Genomic DNA, 25106 nt, shown 5'->3' on the forward strand with positions numbered 1-25106 from the left:
CTGAGCAAAGAATCCAGGCTATCTTCTTTATTTTTACTTAACATTTGAACTGATTAAAAAGAGGGAAAAAAAAATCAACAGTCAGATTGACTTACCATCTTTTTTTATGCTTCTCATTTTGCTGGGAGACAAAAGTGACAATTACTAAAGTATAATTAGTCTCTTTCAATATCCAGCTTTCTGATAATAATATATATATATATTTTCAGCAAATCCAAGAAAATACTTCACTTTTTAAGGTTATCTTAAATTAATTTCCAAGTCTTCCAAGTTTAGCAGAGTCTTTGCTATTTCAAGGAAGGCAAGTTCTTGGATCAACAGGCTGAGGAGCTATGGCCAGTAGCAGCCCCGACTCCTGAGCGGGGTGAGCAGGGCAGGCCTCGCTAGCAGCCTGCTTCAACTGAGAGGCCAGATCAACATGTAAATCCAATGTGTAAAGTAAAGCCAGGGGTGTGAGTCAGAATCAGACCTTGCAATAGCAACCAGAGTCAGACACAGGACAGTAACCGCTAGGTAAGCCCGTGGTGGCAGTCCAAAGCCAGGCCAGGAAGCGGGGATGCCGATAAGGATCAGTAAGGCCCGCGGCCAGGCACAGACAAGGCTCTGCCTGCACTGGAGACCTACGCTCCTACAACTTAGTTCAGAAAAGATCTGAAATGCTCCAGGCTGAATCAAAATGGGGCTCCAAGGCCCATGGAAGGGGCAAGAGGAAGCCCCAGGTGAAGCTGGTCAGGCCCCTTAATCTCCTTTAGTGCCCTCAGGTCCCAACAGAAAGAGACCTATTTTCATTTTTGAAGCAGCAGCTGACAACAATAATAGTTTTCCCCAGGGAACAAAAGAAGTAATAGAAGATTTCAAAAGAAATCTATTACCTCACAAAGCCTTGTATCTTACATCATACTGTATTTTCTTGTAAATCAACTAGGTAGCTAGTTTTTAACTGCCTGTAGGTTATACAAGAGAAGTATGTTATTTCAAGGATAACCAAGGCCAATCTGTGAGGGATGTCAAAATGAATTTCTGTGTACGATTTTTAAAAGCCAGAAATACTGGACTAGATCCTAAGAAATGCTGTATCTTGGGAGGTTATAAGGAAGCCTTCAGCTTCTGCGACCACCCTCCCTTTATTAACATATCTGTGTTGAGCTTCCTAAAGTTTCTAGGAATCATTGAATCACACAGAAACTGAATCGGCGTGTAAGGCTTCCTATATTTTTGTAAATACCTTAATGCTTTGATTTAATTTATTTTACTCATAGATACACAAGGGTCCTGAGACACTAAGGAGACATGTCTTCCTGTAGTTACCTATGCGCGTACGTCTTTAGGTTTTCTGGCTGACGAGACAGAGGTAACCATTTTGTAATACTGTTTTCAGAAGCAGATGTGCACTACCAAGAACAGTCTGAAAGACTAACTAGGCACAAGCAGTCTTCTGGCACAAATGTTAGGGTTACGTTAACCAAATCTGCATCACGGCTTGTAAAGAGGTTTATGATATGATCATGTATCTGACAAACAAAGCCATTTAAAGATAACTATCAAGCACACAGAAGAATATGTTCAACTTCTAGCCACCCTGATGTAAAATAAATAAATAAAATAAAATAAAATAAAATAAAATAAAATAAAATAAAATAAAATAAAATAAAATAAAATAAGAATAATTCCACCTCTCATTATGGAACATTGATTAATAATGTTTTATTTTATTTTTCAAATGGAAAAAGTTGTGCCCAGCTAATGGGTACTGCAGCATCAATGTTTCTAAACAGTGTGCATAAAAATATCATCATGTTAATTGGTGAAAGTCTCGGAATTCCTCTCTCTTGGAAAATATTAGTGTGTGAATCTGACATAGAGAGAAGCTGTCTTTGACAGCCTGTTTCATTTACAGGAGAAACAGAAGGAGTAACCAGCCAACTTCTGCGTGTTTTTACTTTTACTGAAAATGAAGTTATAAAGTTGTTAAGGGAATTTCTGAAATGTAATTCATTGCCTCTGGATTTTTTTAGAAGTATTTTTCATATATTGTAATCCTTCTGAGTCATATTTCCCTCCCTTAAGGGTTTCTAAGCTTATCTTATGACCCTCAGTTTCCCAGTGCTACACTGCTGACATCACTTTTTTTTTTTTTCCTTGTGAGCTCTAGAATATTATTCTAGAAATTTTTAATTATATTTCACACAAATAATGGTGCTGTTTTTATGTTTCTCTGTTCACTGGTAGAGAGGGCTTGATTCTGTTTTCAATTCTTCCTTCAGCTGTGGAGAATCAAGAATCTTTATGTTTCCCAAAGTGGGGACAGCTGCTGCTCAGTCCTCATCTCACTGACAACAATCTGACCTACATGTTTTTCTTGGATTAATGGGCATGTCACAGTAATAAGGATAGAGCATATGGAATGTCAGAAACAAATACATCTTTGTAAAACTGGACGTATAAAACCCATAGGCAGTGTGTATACATTTAACTTTATTCATAAAGAGTCCTGTCACACTCCTCCCCAAGAGGACTTTTGGGTTTACCACTGGAGGCTTTTTTACAGGTTCCAGAGAGCGCACTGCTTTCAGGACTACATCCTTAAATTACAAAACTGAATTTGCGCAATCTCATGCACTTATTTCAGACTGAAAATGTCATCCGGCCTGGCCCAGATTTCCTGGGACTGCAAAATAACCCTTGTGCCCACACTGCTCAGTTTGGCAGCCTTCCAGGAGCCCAAACAGGTTAACTCCCTTAAGACCATGGGGACATGCTGTTTTAGATGTTGCCAGTCTTAAATCAGCTTTACCCATGTTGCCAAAGTTTTGTTGTCAGTGCCTTTGGCTCACCATGGAGCTTGGCCTAAAGCACAATTAGTTCATGCCCTGGGTACAGAGGAGCTGTGGGGGAAACAGCATTGTGTGCAAGGAAAATGGGAGCGACAGGTGAAAACAGAACAGGAACCGTTGGGCTGTACAGTGAAGGGTAGAATCATAGAATCCTAGAATGGTTTGGGTTGGAAGGGGCCTCAAACATCCACTGACTCCAAGCCCCTGCCACAGGCAGTGGCTCAGGTTGGCCAAGGCCATATCCAGCCTGGCCTCGAACACCTCCAGGGATGGGGCAGCCACATCCTCTGGGCAACCTGTTCCAGTGCCTCACCACCCTTTCAGTGAAGAAAGGAGGGAGAGAAATGCTTTGCGCAGCGAGCCACAGAACACCTCTCGAAGAGGAACACCACTCGCCTGCGCGCCACTCTCAAAATGGCGGCTGCAGCACCCCTCCACACTTGCCACACTCTCCGGCCCTTCTCCTTCTCGCCTCTGATTGGCGGAGCCTGAGACGCCAGCCAATCAGCGCGCCCGACGCTGCTCCGTGGGCGGTGCCGCGGCCTGGCCCCGGCGGCGGCAGTGCGGGGAGCGGCGATGCGCGGGCTGCGGCGCGGCCTGAGCCGCCTCGGACCCCGCCTCGGGCCCTGGGCGGTGCCGCGGAGCCTCCGACGGGTTTTGAGGGCGGCCGGGCCGTGGCGGGGCCAGTCCTCGGCGGGCTCCGTCTCTGAGCGTGGAGGCGCAAGCATGGAGGAGCTGCTGAGCCGCTCCGTGCCGCTGCTACCGCCTTACGAGACCAAGGAGAAGGCGCCGCCGCCGGCGGAGCGGCGCAGCGCCGAGTTCGTGCGGTATTACCGCGGGCTGGAGGCCGGGCCGCGCAGGGCCGAGCTGCTCGGCTGCCTGGCCCGCGACTTCGGCGCCGATCACGGCCGGGTGGCGGAGTTCAGCGCCAAGGTGCTGCAGGCCCGGGAGCAGGAGAGGGAGCAGGGGGCCCTGCTGCAGGCCGAGGACCGGCTCCGTTATTACCTCACCCCCCGCTACCGGGCGCTCTTCCAGCACCTGGGGCGCCTGGAGGGCGGGCTGCGCTTCCTGGTGGAGCTGAGGGGCGACCTGGTGGAGGGGCTGGCGGCGAAGGCGGTGGATGGGCCTCACGTCAAGGTGAGGGCAGGGCCGGGGTTCCCCAAAATGAGTCGGGGGAAGGCTTGAGGGGATGTGGCGTGGGGAGTCCTGTGATCCCAGTTCACTGTGTAACAGAGCAAAGCTCCTTCCCGCAAGCCATGGCACCAGCAGGAGCTGGATTTGCTCACACAGCTCAGCCTGGAAGGAAGGGAGCGGCTGGTGGTGTGAAGTAACGGCCTCTCCAGTGGGAACCTGGCTGTGAGCTCCTGTGGGCTAGCATTAGGGCACTGGAGGAAAGGCCAGGCTGCCACAGCATGACACAGTGTGGCTGATGTTAAAACTGCCAGGCAGTGTCATGCTGCACCAGACACCGCAGAAGTGAGGTGACTTCTGAGCCCAGTATAGGGCCGCAAGTGACATAGCAGCTGAGCCGCACTAATGTTGAAGGATATCAACAGGAGAAAGGAGTTGTATCATGGCTCTGTTCAGCACTGTGTAGAAAATGGGTGAGGTGGAACATCCGCCATGATTATATGGTGCAGCAAGGTATTGTGAGCATGGAAGAAGGAGCAACGTAGCAGCCAGCGGTGCCAGGCAGTGACAGGACGTCATGAAGGCAATGAAGATTCTCTCTGGAAGAAAGACAATGAGTTGGCCACATGTACTGACTAAAACTTGGTAAAACCAGACTGAATTTGCAAAATTAGCAAAATAGAAATGCGTAAAACATATGAACGCCTGTGCAGCAAATAATACGTTATGTCAGAAACAAGCTAAACACATTTGAAAGTAGGAGAACGTTGTCTGCAAAACCGAAGCTTCAATAAAAGGGTTCTTCTCAAAACATTTTTGAACGGTTTGGTGTTGTCATACATGTATGAGCGTGCATAGTTCACTAAATCTGTTCTTGCAGTCTCTTTTTGCACTTGTTGGTAAGATTTGTTTTTCAAATGTAATGTAGGCTAAAGTGAGAGGTGGCGGTAAGTAACGTGTAGCCAGGAAAGCTTAAGCTAGAATTGGTGTGCCTGTTTGTTTGTTTGTTTGCGACTCTTTTGGCTATGAGAATTTACTCCAGATTCTGCTTCTTTTCAGTTTGGAGTTTCATTTGTGTTAGTCTAATTTGTTTTCTGTGAAAACCCAGATGTGAAGCTATGTGTTAACTCAGCTCTTCTTGCTAGGTTGTCTGGGAAAAGTTAGGACTTGCTTCTGAATTGAATGTCTTGCTCGGCCTTTAAAATCTACTTGCTTCTATTACAAGCAACCATCGGAATAACTAGAGGCTATTAAGGCTACTAGAGGTTACTTCCCAGCCCGCGGGAAGTTCTGACCGTCTCTGTGATGGAGCTGCTTACTGGCAGGTGGTCAGCTCAAGAGGGTTATCAAGAAGTTGTGTGAGGGCGTGCGTATTTATGTAGACATCTCAAGATGTAGGTGTGAGTTACTGTATTACCTGTTCTGAGGTTAAATGTCAAGAATAGAGAAATCGATACGGCACAATATTCAGGCCATTTTTGAAGTGGGGATTGTTGTTTTTTTTTCTATTTAATAAAACGTTTAAGTCTTGAGTAGAGAAGGGTTCTCATGATACAAGATGTATCTTGTGATCTTTTAGTGGACAGTTTTAGAGCGGCTCTTGACTGGATTCCCTAAGTACAAGAAAGAGATGAAAAAAAATTACAGAGAAGCTCTGGAATTGGGGATGGGTAGTAAATCCTGCAGTATCATCACTACATGTGATGAACTCTCATCAATCTAAATTTCTTAAAATATACTTTTAGACCAAGAAGATGCAAAATACCTGACGATTTTTTCTCCATTAATGTCATTGTTCTTGAATCATTAACAAAATAGATGAAGCTCTGCAAATTAGGGCAGTGTTGTCTTCTAGTCTAGTGTTGTCTTTTAGTCGTCTTTTTACTCCTGTGTATAGACATCTTCATAAAGCTTTCAGTTGCCTGTTTCATAAATCATTCTTTACCTTAAACATCAACTAAACTTAATCGAAGAAATACATTTGCTTAACTTACTCTGATTTTATGTAGTGTGTGATATGTGCATTGCTGCTCTGCTCTCCAAATTGCGTCTCATTATTAGAGTTGTGAAAGCCTCAAAGCACTGAGGTCACTGAACTGTATTAAGAGTGTCCATTAAATCAGAAGTCATAGAAAAATTCTGTGAGTGTCATATCTGTCAGGATCCAGTGTAAAGCAAATTGGGTTAGAAAGGCTCATTTATAAGAAATGGAGAAGAATGGTGACTGCCTTACTGGAAGACCTCCATAGATCCTTAATATAAACTCTGAACAATGCGTTGGAAATGCTTAAAATGGCAGGCTGTGCAAAGAAAAGGCACGTGCTGTAAGCAGGGTTCAGTTCATGTTTAAGTTCATTATTACAAGGCAAAACTGTCAACTAGAGCAAGACAGAGAAAATTATTGGTACTTCCAGTGACAAGTTGTTATGACAGTGTCTTTCTGTGGATGTTTAAAAGGTGATGAGTTGTTAATAATCAGATAGCAAAAATTAGCAGAAAACTGTATTTTTGAAGCTGTGCAGCCTCTTTTCTAAGGAGTCCACCAAAAATATGTAGAAGATACATTGAAAGGGGAAAAAAAATCATGACGTGTCCCAGAGGTGGGTTTCCTTTTCTGTTAAGCGTATGGCTCCGTTGATACTATCATAGGCCTTATGGATAATGTTACAATGACCATTTCCAAAAACCAGTAGTGTCAGGAGGTGCTGTTTGAAAAGTTAAATTACAGTGTAGCTGGCCACAATTCTTTTTCATGCTGCTGGTCGAAATTTTTCCCTTTTTCTTGTTCTTTTCATCTCTTAACCTTCCTTCCACCAAAGGCTGGGCGTGTTTTCTGGTGTCTTGATACCCAAGTTAATTTTCTGATGACTCGTCCTTACTATGCTCTGCATGAAGTTTGCTGAAACCCTCTTGTTTGAGTGTAGCACTCCATATTGCAGTGCAGAACGCTCCCAGCTACATTACTTCTTTTTCTGCCCCAGCTCTTTCCTACTGAGAGGTGTTTTTTATATTTTGCTTGCTTTCTCAGTTTTGGCATTTGAAATATATGCCCTGGTGAAGAATTCATAACAACATTCTTGGTAGCAAACAGTGATCTATCGCATTTAGAATTTTCTTCATCTTTCTATATTATTTAGGAAAAAGTCAGCTGAAAGTTCAAGTTGCTGGCAAGAAATAATGGAAATATAATTTTTATAAATAAGCCTGGTTCCATAATTAAGCAGTAGTTAAAATGTATTTTCAATACTGTGGTTCTCATGTTTGTCTACTAGAAAAACGGAAGAAGTGCCATAATTGTTTTGATTTTTTTTTTTCCCTTCATAGCAGCCACTCATAAATACAAGGATCTAAAGCTATGTATTTTCTTGAATTATTATTTTTTCTTAAGTGTCTCAAAGGTTTGAACACTACATATAATCAGGGAAAATGGTTTTAAATATTTGTGGAGAAATTGGACTTTAAGGGCAAGTTTTTTGGTACGTAAGCTGTACATGACTATCTGGGGAGAGGAGATATTTGTGGCAATAGGTGTTTTACCTAGGTACATCCACAAAAAGATGTATGTATTTCATACAGTTGTATTGACTTGAAATAACTATTCTCCTTGACAAGGGCAGCAATGTTCACTCTGAATATTGAAGCAGTTTCCTTTAAAGATCTAAGCAGCCCTTATCTAGAGAAACAACCAAAATTTAAAAGTTTTTCCATTGGAAGAAAACAAAGTGTTTGGTATTTACCTATCAAAAGGCATCTCTAGCCTTTCAGTTACTGTGGATTTGATTTAAATTCTAGCATACTTAAAGGCAATGTTGCAGTAACAGTTCTATAATTTGTGTGTTTGTATCTGCATTGAAAACAAAATGTGGAAATAAAATTAAATGAATCTCCATGATGCTGGATGGAAATTATAGAATGTGTTATATGGCCTAGTGGGATTTTGGTTTTGCCCAGTCTAAAATATTTCTTAGATGGTCTTAGGCCTTTCAAACCACAAAGTAAAAAACTATTAAAACAAGGATTACCCACTACTGTGGTGTGAATGTAAAACATTTCTGTATTTCCTCAAAGCATATCAATGCAGAAACAGCTTGGGCTGTTAGATATTAGTTGATAAAGCATTAATATTCAGTAGAGTACAGTAAATAACGTATACAGGTAATAAAGTCACTTGAAAATGCTTGTGTACACTTTAATCATTGTGTAATTGAGCAAAAATGATGCCCAAAAGGGGAAAAATTAAAATAATAATAAAAGATTAAGATATCAAGCAATATAAAACGTGAGACAGCTGACCAGCTACTGATGGTAACTGAGCAGTCTTTCCGATCTGCATGGAGCGCTTGTTCCTACTGCTTCATATTGCATTTATTTGTTCATATGTGAATATGAATTTTTATTGTAAGGGATATTTTGTTTTGGTAGTTAGAGAGGGAAATGGAAGTAATAGTTTCCTCATCAGAGGCAGGTTTTCTTAATTAAAAAAAAAATAACTTTTTCATAAATTTTCCCATCTGTTCCCCAATAAATAGGGACCTGATGTGAAGATCAGGAAGTCTGTGTTTTGCTGCCCTGTAGCAAAATCACAATTTATTATACACAGCTATTAGAAACCAAAGTATAGCTGGTAATTTTTAATACTAATGTCTTGTTGCTCACATTCAAAATTGAGCTGCTAAATAATAAATGTGTGATTTTTATTTTTTTTTTTAATGAAACTGTGCCAATAATCTTATGGCTAGAAATTCCTCTGAAATTAAAATAATTTATTTACAACTACATTTATGGAAAGGCAGAACCTTTCTTGAGAATGCTATTTGAATTGAACCTTTCAGTGACTTAGTCTATGTTATAATGTTAAACACAACTCGGTATTTTGCTCAAAATGACTTGAATTAAACTGAGTTTTGGATCCTGCAGAGTATGTTGTTTCTCTACGCAAAGAATTTTTGTCAGTATGCACAATTCTTTGGCCTGCGTGCAGCCCTGTTATTGTATGAAACATTATTATTTACAAGTGACAGATTATTTGAATTGAGCTACAATTGCCCATAAACAATACTCCTGTCTGCCAAAATCATTACCAAAAGCACATCTGCTTCACTTTCTTTGTTACAGTTGCATGGCTTTTATACCAGCATTACCTTGAACCTAAAGCAGCTCAATAATACGTTCTGCATCTTGGAAAGCAACTTTTAGTTCAGCTGGGCAACATTATGTCCATCATGTGGAGTGCACTTGCTAAACCTGTACCCGCTTCAAAGAGGCAAAATGCATCAGATTTCTGCCTTTTCCACTTGTACCAGTCTCCCCGTAGTATAACTGGCCTCCTCCCAAGCCACTCATTGCCATCTGAGCCGTGGTAGTGCCAGTAGATGCGGAGCAGTGCGTTCAAACTGACTGGTGGGAGCGCAGCCATCAGCAGCTTTCCCTCCTAGCTGCTAGCCTGCAGCTGGAAGTGGCGCTGCTTCTCCAAAAAACAGATGGATGATGGGAGAGCCACAGGAATCTGATGGTTTGACCCCAGTTCCTACAACTGTAGCTCATTTTTTTCTGGCTTACATTGTGTCCTGACCAAAAAAAAAGCAAACTAAACAAAAAGACCACCAATAATCCTGAAATATGTGGAGGTGGTCACTACACCAAGGGATATTTGACTAATATGATTTACGGTTATTTTTGAAAGCCTTCAGAGCTTTCAAAAGAAAAGCAAGGAAAGCTTTTTTTTTATTAACTTTTTTATTCATTTATTAGCATATGTTGCCTTGTGATACAAGCACAGGTGGAAGTAGAGTTTGACAGAAGACTTTCGGCACATCTAGCTAGTCTATTACATAACTTAAAGACAGCTCTCCTGAGCAAGACCAACAAAGAATTAATTTATTAAGTTAGTTTCAGGTAAGCCTACAGTTCTGCTCAGGCTGCTGGTAAGGTCGTGCTGGTATCACACTGTGTCCTATATGCAAAGCAAAAATAAAGGAAAAACAAGCTTTTAGAATCTCTCTAAGGAATATTCATGCTGTGCTGAGTTCAAGAATACTTTCTAAACTCAAATAAAGAATTTTAGACAGAAAGTCTTTAATAATGTAGGCAGTAGGAAATTAGTAGAGAATATAAAATTCATTATGATGATGAATGCTTTTGAAAGTATTTGGTATTAGAGTTGGCTTTAATTCAGTATCACACTGTTTCAAGTCTGTTGTGATTTCTGAGTTCTGTAGTCTTTTTTTTTTTTTTTTTTTGCTCCTTTTGCTTTTCTTCCTCAAAATTTTTCACATTTATATAGATGTAAAAAATTCCGTAAAGCCTATGGTTTTAGCTACATCATTGTCAGAGGTATGCATTTTTCTGTTTCATTATCGTGAGTGGGCGGGCACGTGCAGCTGCAGTACTGTTGGATTTAGTGCAGTAATCTTCCTACGGCATGAGCTACTTGAATACTCGGAAGAGATTCACAGGTAGAAAAATTTCTTGAATTTAAAATCCGTATTTTCATCTAATTTCCTAAAACTTGTTGCATAATATTTAAACTAATGCATCTGAGCACCGGTGCAACTGCTGCTTTATCGTCAAGACTACTCAAACACTTGCGTTTATTGATTGCTTTTTATCTATGTTGTTTTGTGTTATCTTCCATTTTCCTATCTGCAGTTTACTATCGATGTTAAATTCATTCTGTCTGTAAACAGTCATTGTTTTAGTCCTGTGTGAGAAAAGCTGAGCTGTTAGGCCTTTCATCAAATAGATGCATTGTTGTTTTCCTTGAACTTCCCAAAGATGTAGTTTGAAGTAATTAAGGTTGTTTTTATTTGCATTTGTATGCTATACCTAGCTTACTTAGCAAATATGTCCATCTTTCTTCTGTGTGCAGGAAATGAGTGGTGTTCTGAAGAACATGCTTTCAGAGTGGTTTTCAACAGGATTCCTAAATTTGGAACGGGTCACATGGCAATCACCTTGTGAAGTGCTCCAGAAAATTAGCGAGTAAGTGCTAAAGGTTCCTAAGGGTCGTGAGTGAAGTGGTGATGAAATGCATCTAACTGTAGAGATCCACTATTTTCAAGATAACTGCTTCTTCAATACTTTGCCATAGGCAAAGAATAATTAAGGAGTAGTTGCATTTAATGCACTTAAGAGCACACTTAGAAAGATTGAATTAAACAGTGAAGGGGATCTATTGTCCCACACTACAATCTTTCAGCAGACATGCTGCATGTGTAGACAGCTGTCATTTCTAGTAAATGAATTTCCTTTCATCCTTCTCGGTTACCCTCTCTACCACACTCCCAGAGTTGGTTTCCTGGTTGGAACTGGTGAGGTGTGCAGAACTGATTGTAAACTCTATGTGAAGACCATTATGTTTATTATTTTAATAAGCATTCACACAGGATCACAGAATTGTAGGGGTTGGAAGGGACCTCAAGATCATTGGATCCAACCCCCCTGCCAAAGCAGATCTACAGCATTTATTCTTGACCTTCTGTCTAATACTCAAAATTGTAGTGATGAAGTTGGAGATGATTGAATAAAATTTAAATTGTATGGCATTTTGTCATATTAAAATCTTAAAGAAAAAAAAATCCCTAAAGAAACTTGTGGAAATATGTGACTAAGATGTTGATGAGGCAAAGAAAATAGGTCTTATGCAAGCTAATTTTTTCCAAATAAAAAGAATTTGTAATATGTCACTTAATCTTCTGGGTATTTTGGCAAACATACTAGACTTTCAAATATCGTGGAGAAAAGAATTTTTTGAATGATTGTTTGAAGGTGTGGCTGTGGGATTGCTAGTAGAAATTTAATTTCATCTAGGTGTATATATTGTTTGTCAAGATATATTAAAGCATTTGGCTAGCTTACTAAAACCTATTGAAGTAAAAGATGTTGCATTCCTGTATCTGCCCAGTACACTACATAAATATTCAAAATAACAATTTACAAAACACCCTGGAGTAATATCTGAATACTTTTAAAAGCAAGTGACACTATATGGGTGGTATATTAGTGATGAATACATTTTAGAGTAGGTTGAAGTAGAAGAGCAGAAATGCACTAAGATATGCATCAGGCTGAACTTTTAAAGTTGTATGCTAGACAGTGTTGCTAGTGGAAATCCTTTTCTCACCTTTTTTGTGAAAATTTTGAAGTATTCTACAAGGATGATCATATCTCTCCTTTGTAGTTTGGGAAAGCTAATTCGTCAGAAGTGTGTTCAGACTTACTCAATGACTTAGTCATCTGAATCAGGTATTCTACACCAAATAGAAGGTGCAAATGAAATTTCATAATGAGCATATCCCTGAGAGAGGTAGAAAGCCTTGGTATGCAGTAGGCTTTTACAGTTGACTTTGTCACAGTTTGGTGATGGATTATACTTTTTTGAATTGCAGCCTGATTCTCCTTTTTTGGTTTGAGAATTGTGTTGCTGATATCAGTGGGGAAAAGTACTGAGCTTGTAGGATTGGCAGCGGACGTTTGTAAATGAAAAAGAACAAAACAAAAAAACACTTTTTTTTCTTTTCCCTCATTGAGTTCTGAAGCTGTGCATCCTGTTAGAAACTGGGTTGATTTGAAGCGCCGAGTTGGGCCGTATAGAAGATGCTACTTTTTTTCTCACTGTGCAATCCCAGGAGAACCACTGATAATCTTGCATGTTGCTTTAACCAGTGATATCTCCAGCAGCATCCAGGTACAGTCACTGATATATTCAGTACGCAGCAAAGTGCTCAAATTACAATGTATGCCTTGGGTTTGTTTCATTTTTTTAAAGAGTTGAGAGAGTTGGTTTTCCTTTTAAAAATGACAGGGGTACTCAGAAAATTTTGGAGCTTTCTTCAATCGCAAGAAGAATAAGATAAGAAATTAAGAAATGACAGTAAATGAGATTAAAACTTCAAAGCAGTTACAATTGCTTCTGAAAATTTTAAACCCCATTACAGTTATTTCCTGCACTTCCTAATGGATAAGTAGCTCTTCTTAATACTTTTTGATTAGATTTTTGTTGTTTTTCACAGAGAATAATGAATTAAACAGCGGGAAAATGTGTTAATGCATTTGAAAGTTAAAAGAGAGGTCCCCTCACTATAATTAGAGTAATAACTACAACTAATTTTTTGTTTTCATTTTCATTTCCCAGTCCATAGTAAAAGACGTGGAATCATTAGAAACAGAAGATGCAGACAAAATCACAACAGCAATTTTCTACTCAATCAGTTTGGCTCAGCAAGGACTGCAAGGTGTAGAACTTGGCAATCACCTCATCAAACGGGTCGTAAAGGAGCTGCAGGTAGGTGTGGCACGTAACATAACATTTGGCCAACGTGCTCCCCTTATGTCTCTGTTGTAGTTTCCATTTCCTCACGTTTATCAATGTGAGGAACTGCCAGGTCTACTGCACTTTCAACTTCTTACCAGATCAGCTTTTGAAAAAGTAGAAAGAGTTGGAAGAACATTTTCTGCGATTGGTGGATGTCAGCCAGAGGTAGATAGTGTAGACACTTGGTTGACATATGCTCGTTCCAGTTGGACAGGTGCTTAAAAATCAAGTTAGTGCTTTTCTGTTGAATGTATCTCTAATTTAGCTTTAGTTTGATGTGTATATTATCAGATTCATTATTGTCCCACAGTTGAGCGAGTGGGATATTGTTAACACATGCTAAACAGGAGCCTTCCTCTTCAGCATGTGTTAACAGGGCCTTGATCAACATTTTCTCTTTTCAGAGTACCTGATTGTTTATTGTTTGAAATCTAATGGCTGCTCCAGTAGCAGTAATACTTCATTACATAAATGAATTATTTTTCCTGTTTGTTACACTGATTTGCTGCCAGTTATATATAATGTTCACGTTTGCCTGGTAAAAAAATGTCTGAGTAAAGAAATATCTTTTTTCATATTAGACATTTCTTATAATATAGGAAGATGTCTTCAATGCTTGAAAGTTACAGGAATCAGTTACTTTATGAAAATCTATGAATTTATAGAATATTGTGGTGTGCTGTAGGGTCTGTTGTTCACAGTTTTAGGCCTCCTTGTAGAGCCTTCTTTCAAGTAACAGGAGAAAAGAATGAAAATTCATTTATACAGAGTGCTGTGAAAGAGACAGTCAGATTTCTGTTTTAAGTCCATTATTTCATTTAACAGTCTTTAAGTATTAAATTATTAACAGGGATACCACTTCAAAGTAATGGTCAATGCCTGTGTTTGTTTTCATTGTTCCAACTTGTGGATTAGTAATGATGCCTGGAAAATTGTCTATGATTTAGAACTTCAGTTCTATTTACAAAAATAACTCAAAATTGGATGCACCAAATTTCTACTACTACAAAATGATTGATTAGTCAAGTACTGAATCATAGCTGGCTGCCCTGAAGTTTTTTTTTTAATGGATATTTTGGCTGAATTTTGTTGCTTCTTGCTTTCAAAATGGCTTTTAAATTAATTGTCTAAAGTGCAATAGTCCAGGTATAATTAGGCTGTGCCATCTGTCTGATCTTGACTGAGGGGAAATTGGAATAAATTCATGCAGTTACCTACTTTCACATCTGAAAAATAATTTCTGGATAATTGAGTTGCTCTCATAAAATAACCCCATTGACAATGTATTTGTCCATCACTAAATTGCTTACAACACTGGAAGAATTATGAGTGGGTTACAAAGGAAAATGGACAAACCATGCTTTGATAACATAGATCCAAGTTCTGAAATTTGATTTGTCTAACAGAAGAATTGTTTTCTTATTCGTAATTAAGACAAAAGTTTCTACACTTCAGCACCGTAAAATACAGCCCTCCTTCTGTTCATCAAATACACAATGAATAGAAAACAGAATGGTTGAGATACCTTTAAAAACTGGATCAGGCTGTTCTCTTGTGATTCAGGATCAACTGTCATTATCTGTGCTCTTATTTCTCATTCCTATTCCCAGTGCTATTCTGTGCTGCATAGATATAGTTTATTCTATCTGGGAGTACAAAAACTGACAGTTGGTTGTGTGTTGCTAGAAATCTTAATCTCCTCATCTCTTCAGAACAAGGCCAGATACTCTTCTTCATCCTTCAGTCAACCTGAAATGATCAGGCTGAGTGCAGGTGAAAATTTATGAAGTTGAGCGCAGGCCAGTATTTCAGGAGGCCTGATCTGATTGTACAATTTGACGTAGGCTTTAATAATCTGCCAAAACCAGCTTGTATTTACAGGTCAGATTTTTCCTTTTAGGTCAGACCTTTTGAAGTTAAATTTCATCCTCCCAATCTTGTCTTACTTCTAAAAATATTAATGGCCTTGCAGATTTCGCATCTGGACAATAAGTCACCTCTACCCACTCTTACCTCTTGGCTAGCCACCGATGTCCTTCAGAAGTGTGAGACTGCAGTAACAGTCAAACTGATGTTTAGGAGGGAGTTAGACGATTTTCCCTCACTGTTCATGTTTTTTTGAACCATATAGCAATAGAATTTTCAATCAGCATAGGAAGTGTCTGTCTCTTTTTTTGATTGGAGTACATTTGAAAGATAAAGATTTTAGTATTTTTTGTTACCTTCTTGCTTATCATAAGATTCATGTTGTAATAAATGAAGTTTCTGTGTAGTGTTTTATTGTTTGTTATCAAGCACATTTATACTACATTGACATTATGAATTTTTATGCATATAATCCGCATTCACTTTGCATCTTCAGCCCTTTTTTTTCTACTGAATCTTCTTAAGGCATAAAATAACCAGCACTGTTGTGTCCCATTCCTTGTTTGGAATTTCTGGTCTTACGCCTGTTACTCTTGAGTCACATTTCATAAACAAATAACATTCTGTGTAATAAGTGAAGAAAAAAAAAAAGTAGTTTTGACACTAACCTGGGGAAAAAAAATCAGTAATTTGTTGTGGCCATTAACAGCGTGTAAGACATGTATGCAAAGCAATGCATACAGAAAAATGAAGTGCAAAGCAATGCTTATTTACATGTAGGAATTCAGATGTAGAAGGTGAGTTAATATTTTAAATCCCACGGTGATGAGATCCGTCTTTGTATACACATTATTAGGTTTATTTAGCCAGATACCAGTCACTCTTTTTGAATAGCAACTGTCAAAATAAGGTATTATTGTACATCCAAGTTTTGTTCTGCATTGTGAGTTAAAAGTATGGCACTCATCAGTCACTTTGCCTTCCGAGCAACTTCATATAATGTTACTTTAACCTGCACCTTGTAGTTTGAGATAATTGATTTTTTTTTTTTTTGAACAGACATACACTCTTACTGGTCTTAAAAAATCAAAAGCCCATCTAGTTATTATGGCTAATTTAATAATAGTAATGATGGGAGCATAGCACAAGAAAAGACTTTTTTTTTTCCCTGACTCTTCGGCACATTTCTGATTCAAAATCAAAGCATGGTTTTGGCTTACTTTGAGGTGGGCAGAACAGATAGATAGCTTCACCTCATATCCACTGCAGATCTATTTCTCTGCTGAATGGATATGAAGAAAGTGTATATAGAAGTCTAAAGTTACAATACATTTCATGCCTTTTTCCAGGAATCTTTTTATTTGGTAGTATTTTATGATAACGTTGTAAAGCTTGGACAGCAAAGGACCCCTTCTTGTAGGTAGATGGCAAGCTGTATAATTTTTGTGAGGTCTGGAGTGAAAAGAATTTAATCCCAAACTGCTTGAAGTACCACTTGTAAGCATGTGGAAATGTCGTTATTTTGGTTCTTCTATAACTTGTGAGTTAAAAAGGGCTTAAAGCCCCAATTTATTGAAAATGTACAGTGATTTTAATGAACAGCCAAGTTAAAGGCTGTTATACATCAGTAACAACCACCACATATCTCATCTACACCATTCCTCATCTTTTTGGGGTGCCATTATAGGGCTGAACAGAGCTAGAGAGAGGAAGGATAATCCAGGACTTTTTATCCATGATGGATATGGTTTTCTATAGTTTTTTTCAGTTCTTTGATATTTTTTTCTTATCTTCCCAATTCTATCCTCCTCTTCATTCCAGAGCATAGTTCCTGAATTTGTTGTCTTGAAATCTGTGAGAACCATTTCCAATTACCTATTTCCCATCTGTGAAGTGACTCTAAGTTCTCATGCTGTTGTTATCAGTGTTTGGGGTGAGAAATTATTTAATGTACTTCTGTGATGTTTACTCATTCAGCTTTCATTGTAGATGTGGTGACTCTTGCCTTGGCAGACTCCTCCTTTCAGAGGAGAGAAGCTGTGTGCATTTCAGCTTCAAAATACTTATATTGTGAAATACTTACACTGCAGTTAGGTTCAAGGCAAAGGCAGGGCACGCGATCGGTACTGCTCTTGGCAGCCTGTTTTACCCTTCTCTGGAAGTCCCACTTCAGTGCATTAAATTGCATGCATGTGCACTCTTTCTCTCTGGTCAGGTCTAAGTAAAGGACTTCCCAAGGTTGTGTATGTTCAGATTGAACATAATTCTTTGCAGCAGCATAATAGTCATTTACTTGAGAAGGCACAAATGATACCACAGTAGTGCTGAGTTGACTTGTTGACAGCAGCTGAAACAATGTACTCTCAGCAAAAAAAAAAAAATTTGTTAGTATCAGAAATTACATCTCATTAAGCTTGCAGCTGCCTTTGTAAAAAAAAAAAAAAAAAAAAAAAAAGTCTCTGGTAGGAAAATATTTTTTTTCTATTACCTTTGCATTGCTTTGCAATAAACAAATCTCTCCGTAGAGCACTGCTAAACGTTCAGGTGTTGCAGGTTACATATGTTGAGACTGTCTTTAAATTAACTGATTAAAAAATACTTTGCAGAGAGCATTTGAAAGACTTGAGGATTTTGTTGTTCATTGTACAGGAGTAGTTGATGCTTAATACACTTATGTAATTTTCTATTTGTTTGAATTAACTTTTGTGGACCTTTGATTTTCAGAATGTTACTTGATTCAAACTTTCCCAAAACACTACAAACTTTTAAAACTTTTTCTTACCCTATAGTAAAAATCCTTTATCTGACTTTGCCTTAGCTTAACCTGCTCTGACACTTCCACTTGTAAATGTCTTTGTAACCTCAAAACTGAATTCTCAGCTGTCATTCCTCATAAGGAAAACTCTGAATCAGGCATGTCATGAATGTGTATCACTAGATCAGAAAAAGACATAAGCTAAGTTAGAAACATGCTAATAGCCATTCTTTCCCCCTCTCCAGTGAAACCTTCATTTGGGAAGACTCTTGAAAACTGTACTGAGACATTGAACTAGATGGTATCTGCACTATAAAGTTATGTCTAGAAATAAAATAACATGTCCAGATTCCTTAAAAGAAAATCTCATTAGCAGGCAATTTAGACCTTAATTTTTAGAAATCTTCTTGCTAATTCTCATGAACCAGTTACATAGACTGCTAACTTATATTGGGTAGCACTGCTTACCTTCAAAGACTGTCTATCACAGCTTGCCTCATGAAAATATTTCTTGCAAATGATTTTTTATTAGGACTGTTAGGGAAAGTGCAGCAGTAGAGGCTCTGGTGAGGATTACAACCCTTGGTGTTAAACTCAGTCTGCGGTTCTGCATAGAAGCCAACAGCCTCCCTTGGAGTCTTGCAGTAACTTAAGCAGCTGGAGGATGTGTGAAGTTGAGTCACAGAAATGGGTCCTCAGTTTCATCTCTTTATATGCGCACAGTCAGTAGGTTGAATCCTTAATCTCTGCATAGCCATTACAATTTGGTACAGGTATTGGTACATTACGATGCCTGCCACAGGTATCGTAATGTAATTGGGTAAAAGGGAGGGATATAACAGGGCCTCAGTGAAGGAGCTTGTGTCATGAACAAAGGAAATCCTGGGCGATAGCGTGCTGCTCTAAATATGGTGTTTGGTGGGTTTTTTTTGTTAGTTGCTTGATGAAAGTTTGTTACACAAGTAATTTAGAAGGGTTTTGTAAACACATTTCTGTTGTTGTCCAAGTATGTGCTTTTTTGGATTATTTTGGGGCAAGCAGTGGGATGAATTCATTCATCTGCTGATGCTACTTTAGTCCCAGTTCTCCCTATACAGATCTGAGAGTAGGCTACATGTTCATTGCTGGTTATACCGATGTATATAGAGCAGGGAGCAGACAACATAAATAATCTCTTCCATTTCTTATATTTAAGCTTGTGTTGCTCCTGGAAATGAATTCTGAAACAATTTCAGAAAACTAGTTTAAAGAAAAAAAAAGTGGGTGCTGATGCTGGAAAACAAGCAGGAATATGCCTTTCTAGCAAGCTGATAGGTGCTGGCAAAAGAGCAGACAGATAGATTTCTCATTAACAGACATTTAATTTAGAATGTGTTTATAGCCAATCTAAGTGGTCTGCGGCTCTGCAGAAGGTACATCATAGCAATTCAGTCCGCAGATGACAGACACTGATAACTGGTGGAGCCTTTGAGAAAACTGCTTAGAATTTTATAGCCTGTGGCATTTGGGGGAGAAAACTGATAGCTACTATGTGACTCAATAGAATGCTTAACAATTGGTGGCAGATTTTAGCTTTCTGGTTGGACTGTTGATAATTGCTACCTTAATTTGATCTAGGTGACCTGGGGAGATTATGATTTCCAAAACAGACTTTGCTTTCATTGATGAAAAATGTGACCTTGGACTACAGCTTTCAGAGTGCAAGACAGTTTCAGATGAGTTTTAGATAATAGGAGAAATCTGCATGCTTCTGCAATTAAAAAAAAAAAAAAAAAAAGCCCCAAAACTAAAAGACGGTCAAAACGAAAAATCCACTCCAAAACAAAATGAGCAGCTGCTTCTTAATGGTGTGTGGGTTTCTGACAAGAAAATAAACATTAATGGATCTCCACCAATAGTCTTAAAAACTAGCACATCAATTTAGTAACAACATAAATGTGCACACTTCACTGCATCTATTTATTTTTACAAGAAGTGGCCGGCTAAGATAAGCTCCTACACTCAAGAATTTATCAGATGTGTAATAGTCTGTACTATAGCTTCAAAATGGGGTCACTTTCCTATGTCTTATCTGTCCTAAGAAGTTAAATAAATAAATCCATTTTGTATTTATTAATAGAACAGGAGCTACCAACTTTCTGATAAATATTTTTGGGTTGGGCTTGGTGAGCAGGTCACTCCTGGAAGTGAATGATAAATAAAGAGCAGTCAACATCACAAGTCCTGTCATTTTCCTTCCTTAATTAGGAACGTTGCAGCGGTTAGTATTAAGACACAGATATGGGAAGAAACTATCCACTTGTTTTGTCATAGTGGATGGTGTGTTACCGTCTTACCTCTGCAAACTAAGAGAGGAGCTCAGAATTTTTAGCCTATGTAAGCACGGGGGATGTTGTGTGAAGAGCCATTAGTTTTAGTTCACTACCAAAACAGTATTTTCAAATACTGTGCTTTCATAGTGGTGGTGCAGAAGACTTTCAGATTCCACTTTCTGGTAAGCAGCATTTTCTTCCGGTCCAGTCAGTTTTTTTCCTTTTAACCTGAAAGAATAATTTCAGCTTCCTCAATTTCAACGGTACTTTCCATCTTCCTCTCTCAGGTTTTAACCCCAAACAACTGTGAAGAATGCATGAAAAATCTAAGCCATGTGTTCTCAAAGGCAGTTTTTGTAGGATGAAATAATATAATCAGGGAAAAAAAAAAAGGGGGGAAACTTTCCTGAAAATGTTGAACTGTCTACTCCAAGGGACATTTTTTTAATTAAAACATATTCACTGTATTTATGTCTTAAGTGGCCGTGGTTTGCTGTAAGAAATTACACAACCCTAATAAAATGTTTTTTTTATAAATGCTATATTTTTAAAAATTGTGGAAAGAGGTGCTAAGATATCACTAGAAATTACCTTCCACAGACATCTTTCCATCAGTTTCCAAAGAATGCTTTTTCTTCTATGAAATCCAAATGCAGTGAAACCTTGTAGTTGTACTGCATGAATCTTGCTACAAACACATGCTTCAGAATGACTCTTAAAATAAAATATTATAGTGTCCTTGAGTGGAGACTTGAAAAAGTCAGAGATCAACGCCTCAGTAATATTGCACTCTGACTGTAGTTGTTGGGAATATGACCCAGCCAGGATCTCCTGGGCTCTCTGATTACAGAAATGCTTGTTTTGTTCAATATGATACAGAAATGAGTGTTTTATTAAATAATTTGCTTTTCGCTTTATCCAGTTCTCCAAGGAGATGAAATGGGATGTTTCTTTGTAACTTCTATCTCCTGATCTTGTTCCTGTCTGGTCCCCAAATAATTCTTTGCCTTATGTATTTGTGTGCTATTTAATGAACTTCTGATGAGGGGAGGTGGTAAGGTTAGTCAGTTTATGCAGTTGTGTATCACAAAAGTGAGGAGATGGTAGTAGGTCTGAGATGACTGGATGTATCATGGCGCTGGAAGCCAGCAGAATAGCAGTATGCTATTTGGGAAGCTCCATGTCGAAAGGAAAAAAAGATGTAAATAACCAGCTGAGTATTATTTCAATTATTGAAGCTATTAAACGTTGCATGGCTTAGTGCTGCAACTTGTAATGGGAATATGGCATGTCTGCTTTCCCTGGCTCCTGTATCCTCACGAAACAGACCACAGACAGCAGCAGTTTGCGGAGCACAGCGGTACCTGAGGCTGCAGCAGTGCAGGTGCAATTCAGGCGCTGTAGCAGCATGCATGCCATTAACATTTGCTAGCGTAAGATAGCATCTAAGTGATGATGACTTTTTAATGGTTATCTGGGAAATGCTTAAAGTAGAACAAAATGTAGTTTGTAGTCATTTAAAGACAATTTTCCATTGACATTAAGATGCTTCTATAATGCTGATAAATGTCTCTGTTCTTACCACTGCCTCCTTTATGAACAGTAATTAAAACACAGTGGTTGTTCCACCTCATCAGCGGCTTACCTCCGTTCCTTGTCCCCCTGCTCCTTGAACAGGTTTGAGTTTTGATGTCAATTTTGTTAAAACCAAGTAAGAGTGAGTTTAACAACCTGCTCTATTCTTTGCTATTGTGCCTCAAAACAAACATAGAATGAATAACATGAAAGGTAGCTGGCATGTATAAAGAACCTCTTCCAAAACTTCAGGAAAGAGTTATTTCATAAAAAACACAACAAAAAACACAAACCCACCAAAACAACAACAAAAAAACAAACATCATACCTCTACTGGTTTCCTCATGGTCTGAAATCATGAACCGTCTTTCATTAGTTAAACATAAAAAGTAAATTATTGAAAAGGTTTTGACAACTTCCATGTTGATTTACTTGTTTTTAAATCTTTTTCCTCTGAGTAACATCTTTATGGATGATTGCATTTGTTTATTTCTGCCTATAAAATTATACGCCAGAACAAAGGTTTGGTAAGTGCTATGTAAGTACTTTTAAATAGATGGCATGTGCGGACTGTAATTCAGTCAGTGTTAAATTTTCTTAGCGCTCCAAATGCTTTTTAGTCACTTACCTGTTACTGTCAGTGTGATAGATTTTTTTTCTTTCCCCCCTTTGGTCTATGTGTATCAGTTAATTCTCAGAATCCTTCATCTTTACTCAAACTTCTAATTGTGAGTCAGTACAAAACTCATGAGTTTTTTTTTTCTCCTTTTGTCTGTAGAAAGACCTTCCTCAGATAAAAGCTTTTTCTTCTCTGTCGCCTATCCCTGGATTCACGAAATGGCTTCTTGGTCTCCTCTCCTCACAAACAAAAGAACTGGGAAGAAATGAACTTTTTACAGAATCAGAACGCCAAGAAATCTCTGAGATCACGGAGGACTCTACTACTGAAACTCTAAAAAAGCTCTTATCTAACAGTGAATGGGTGAAATCAGAAACATTAGTCAAAGCACTGCATTCGCCACTTATGAGATTGTGTGCCTGGTATTTGTATGGAGAGAAACATCGTGGCTATGCTCTTAATCCGGTAGCTAACTTTCATCTTCAGAATGGCGCTGAGTTGTGGCGGATAAACTGGATGGGAGACACGAGTCCTCGGGGCATTACAGCTTCTTGTGGCATGATGGTAAACTACCGATATTTCTTAGAGGATACAGCCAGCAATAGTGCGGCGTATCTAGGGACAAAACACATTAAAGCCTCAGAACAGGTTCTTTCCTTGGTGTCTCAGTTCCAGCAAAATAGCAAGCTCTAAGTACTAAAAGAACTAAGAACAGGTATCCTCACCTATGAAGAGCTTTAAAGTATACAGTGTCCGTATTTACATGAGAATATCCTTTATAAAACAAATTTAGTCAGCACAGCAGGATGCAAAATTATTTAAATTATCAGTTGTTTTATTTACATTGTCATATATTCAAAGTCTGGTTTGTTGTGGTTTAGTCACTGAGTTTTAGACATCTGTTATGTATAAATGAATTGGAGGTGTGTATTAAAGGGTGACTAAATTCTCAGTCAGTTTCAAGACAACGGTAACTTGTATGGGAAATATTACAGCAATACCATTATTCTGTTGATGATAAAGCTGTATAAATGTCATGCTTTTGGTGGGGATAGAGTTAATTTTCTTCACAGAGGCTCGTATGATCTGGTGCCTTGGATTTTTGATGAAAATAGTGGTGATAACACACCAATGGTTTTAGTTGTTGCAGAGCAGTGCCTACCCAGAGTCAAGGCTCTTCTGCTCCCTGTGCTGTAAAGCCAGTGAGGAGGCTGGGGGTGCACAAGGAGCTGGGAGGGGACACAGCCAGGACAGGAGACCCAGCATGTCCAGAGGGCTATTCAGTGCCATATGGCGGCATGCTCGGCAGTAAAAGCTGGGGTAAAGGAGGAAGAGGAGGCGATGTTCAGAGCAATGGCGTTCATCTTCCCAAGAAACCTTTACATGCAATGAGCCCTGCTTTCCTGGACATGGCTGAACAGCTGCCTGCTGATGAGAAGCAATGAATGAATTCCTTGGTTTGCTTTGCTTGTGGCTTTTGCTTTACCTGGTAAACTGTCTTTATTTCAATCCATGAGTCCTTGCACTTTTACCTTTCTGGGTAAGAAAGGTTAAAAAAAAAAAACTCTGGGGAGAGTGAGTGACCACCTGCGTGGTGCCCAACTGCCTGCCAGGTTAAATCACAACACTAAACCACAGCTTCAAAAAGAGCTGTGTTTCTCTGTTACACCACTACCATAAATAAATCAGTACCAAAGCACCTGGAAAGTAGCACTGTATGAAAGTAATTTTTGGGTGAAACATATTAGCAGAACAGTAGTCTACAATTTTATTTCAATAATACCATTGCTTTTTTCTACATCGAACCCTTACATAAAACATCTTACTACTTTTTTCAAACTCACTAAAAATCTCACTGATTCTGCTTTGTTGGGAGCATAGAAAAGCCTTGTATTAATGTTCTTGAAAATCAGGTCTTCTCAGGGAAGCAGGTACGTAATATTATAATTGCACTTTAGTCTGCTAAAATATAATGAGCAAGAAGGAAGTGTTCAAATAAAAGACTTGATAAAGAGCTTTTTTAATGAAGAGGTAGGCGTGATGTGTAAACCAATAAAATAAGATTTCTCACTAAATCATGTGTTTTGTATTTCATTGTGTACCTTGATTTACTTAACACCTTTTGTCGATAATAGTATCACCAGAGAAGTAAGACCATCTTAGCACAGTTTGATGCTGTCATATAATTCCCAATTTCTTCCGTTTATGGTCAAATCTTGTTCCTGTTTTTGGGAGAAGAATTATACAGGGGAATTGAAAGTGGTAGAGTCCCTGCTCTTGTATGGAAACAGGAGTGAAGAAAGCTGTAAGTTTCTTCACTAAGAGAAATTGGCCTTTCTCCTAAAATAACATTATATAATCGGTTTTGCAATTTTTTTTAAATATTCATTATTAGAGAAAAATCCCATTCTTTGGACTGGTAACCGTTACATGGACCTTATTTATAAATATTTTCTAACCAGGGAAAAGTCAGGCTAACTAGCTTGTGTTCATGGTAGATTTCACAGTACTGATTAAAGGAAAGGGTATATCCCCCTGCCTGTTACTCTCTTGGCGGGGGGGGGGGGAAGACATTTTTACACAGCAGCTGGTCATCAGAAGTGACAATTACATTCCAGGTTGCCTTCATTGTGTTTTTGAGAGCTGGGGAACTAAGGCCTAAGGTTTAAAACAGTTGAAGAATGGGAAATTTTTAGTAAGA

The 25106-nt window shown here is 38.7% G+C and overlaps 1 protein-coding gene across 1 annotated transcript; it reads left to right on the forward strand.

Moving 5' to 3' along the window:
• The first annotated feature begins 3377 nt into the window (after nucleotides 1-3377).
• MLYCD (malonyl-CoA decarboxylase) lies at nucleotides 3378-24468 on the forward strand. The gene is made up of 5 exons (XM_084294712.1): nucleotides 3378-3971; nucleotides 10834-10946; nucleotides 12495-12651; nucleotides 13099-13248; nucleotides 22565-24468. The coding sequence occupies exons 1-5, from the start codon at nucleotides 3411-3413 to the stop codon at nucleotides 23096-23098; spliced, it is 1515 nt and encodes a 504-aa protein (XP_084150838.1). The 5' UTR covers nucleotides 3378-3410; the 3' UTR covers nucleotides 23099-24468.
• The last annotated feature ends 638 nt before the right edge of the window (nucleotides 24469-25106 follow it).

Source organism: Netta rufina (assembly GCF_964035555.1).
Source record: "Netta rufina genome assembly, chromosome: 13".
Lineage (NCBI taxonomy): Eukaryota > Metazoa > Chordata > Aves > Anseriformes > Anatidae > Netta > Netta rufina.

Bases quoted from the DNA above. Each gene is read 5' to 3' on its own strand.
- MLYCD (XM_084294712.1), top strand. From the start codon at position 3,411: ATGCGCGGGCTGCGGCGCGGCCTGAGCCGCCTCGGACCCCGCCTCGGG. The intron at 3,972-10,833 runs GTGAGGGCAGGG...TTCTGTGTGCAG, and splicing joins TGGATGGGCCTCACGTCAAG to GAAATGAGTGGTGTTCTGAA. The intron at 13,249-22,564 runs GTAGGTGTGGCA...TTTTGTCTGTAG, and splicing joins GGGTCGTAAAGGAGCTGCAG to AAAGACCTTCCTCAGATAAA.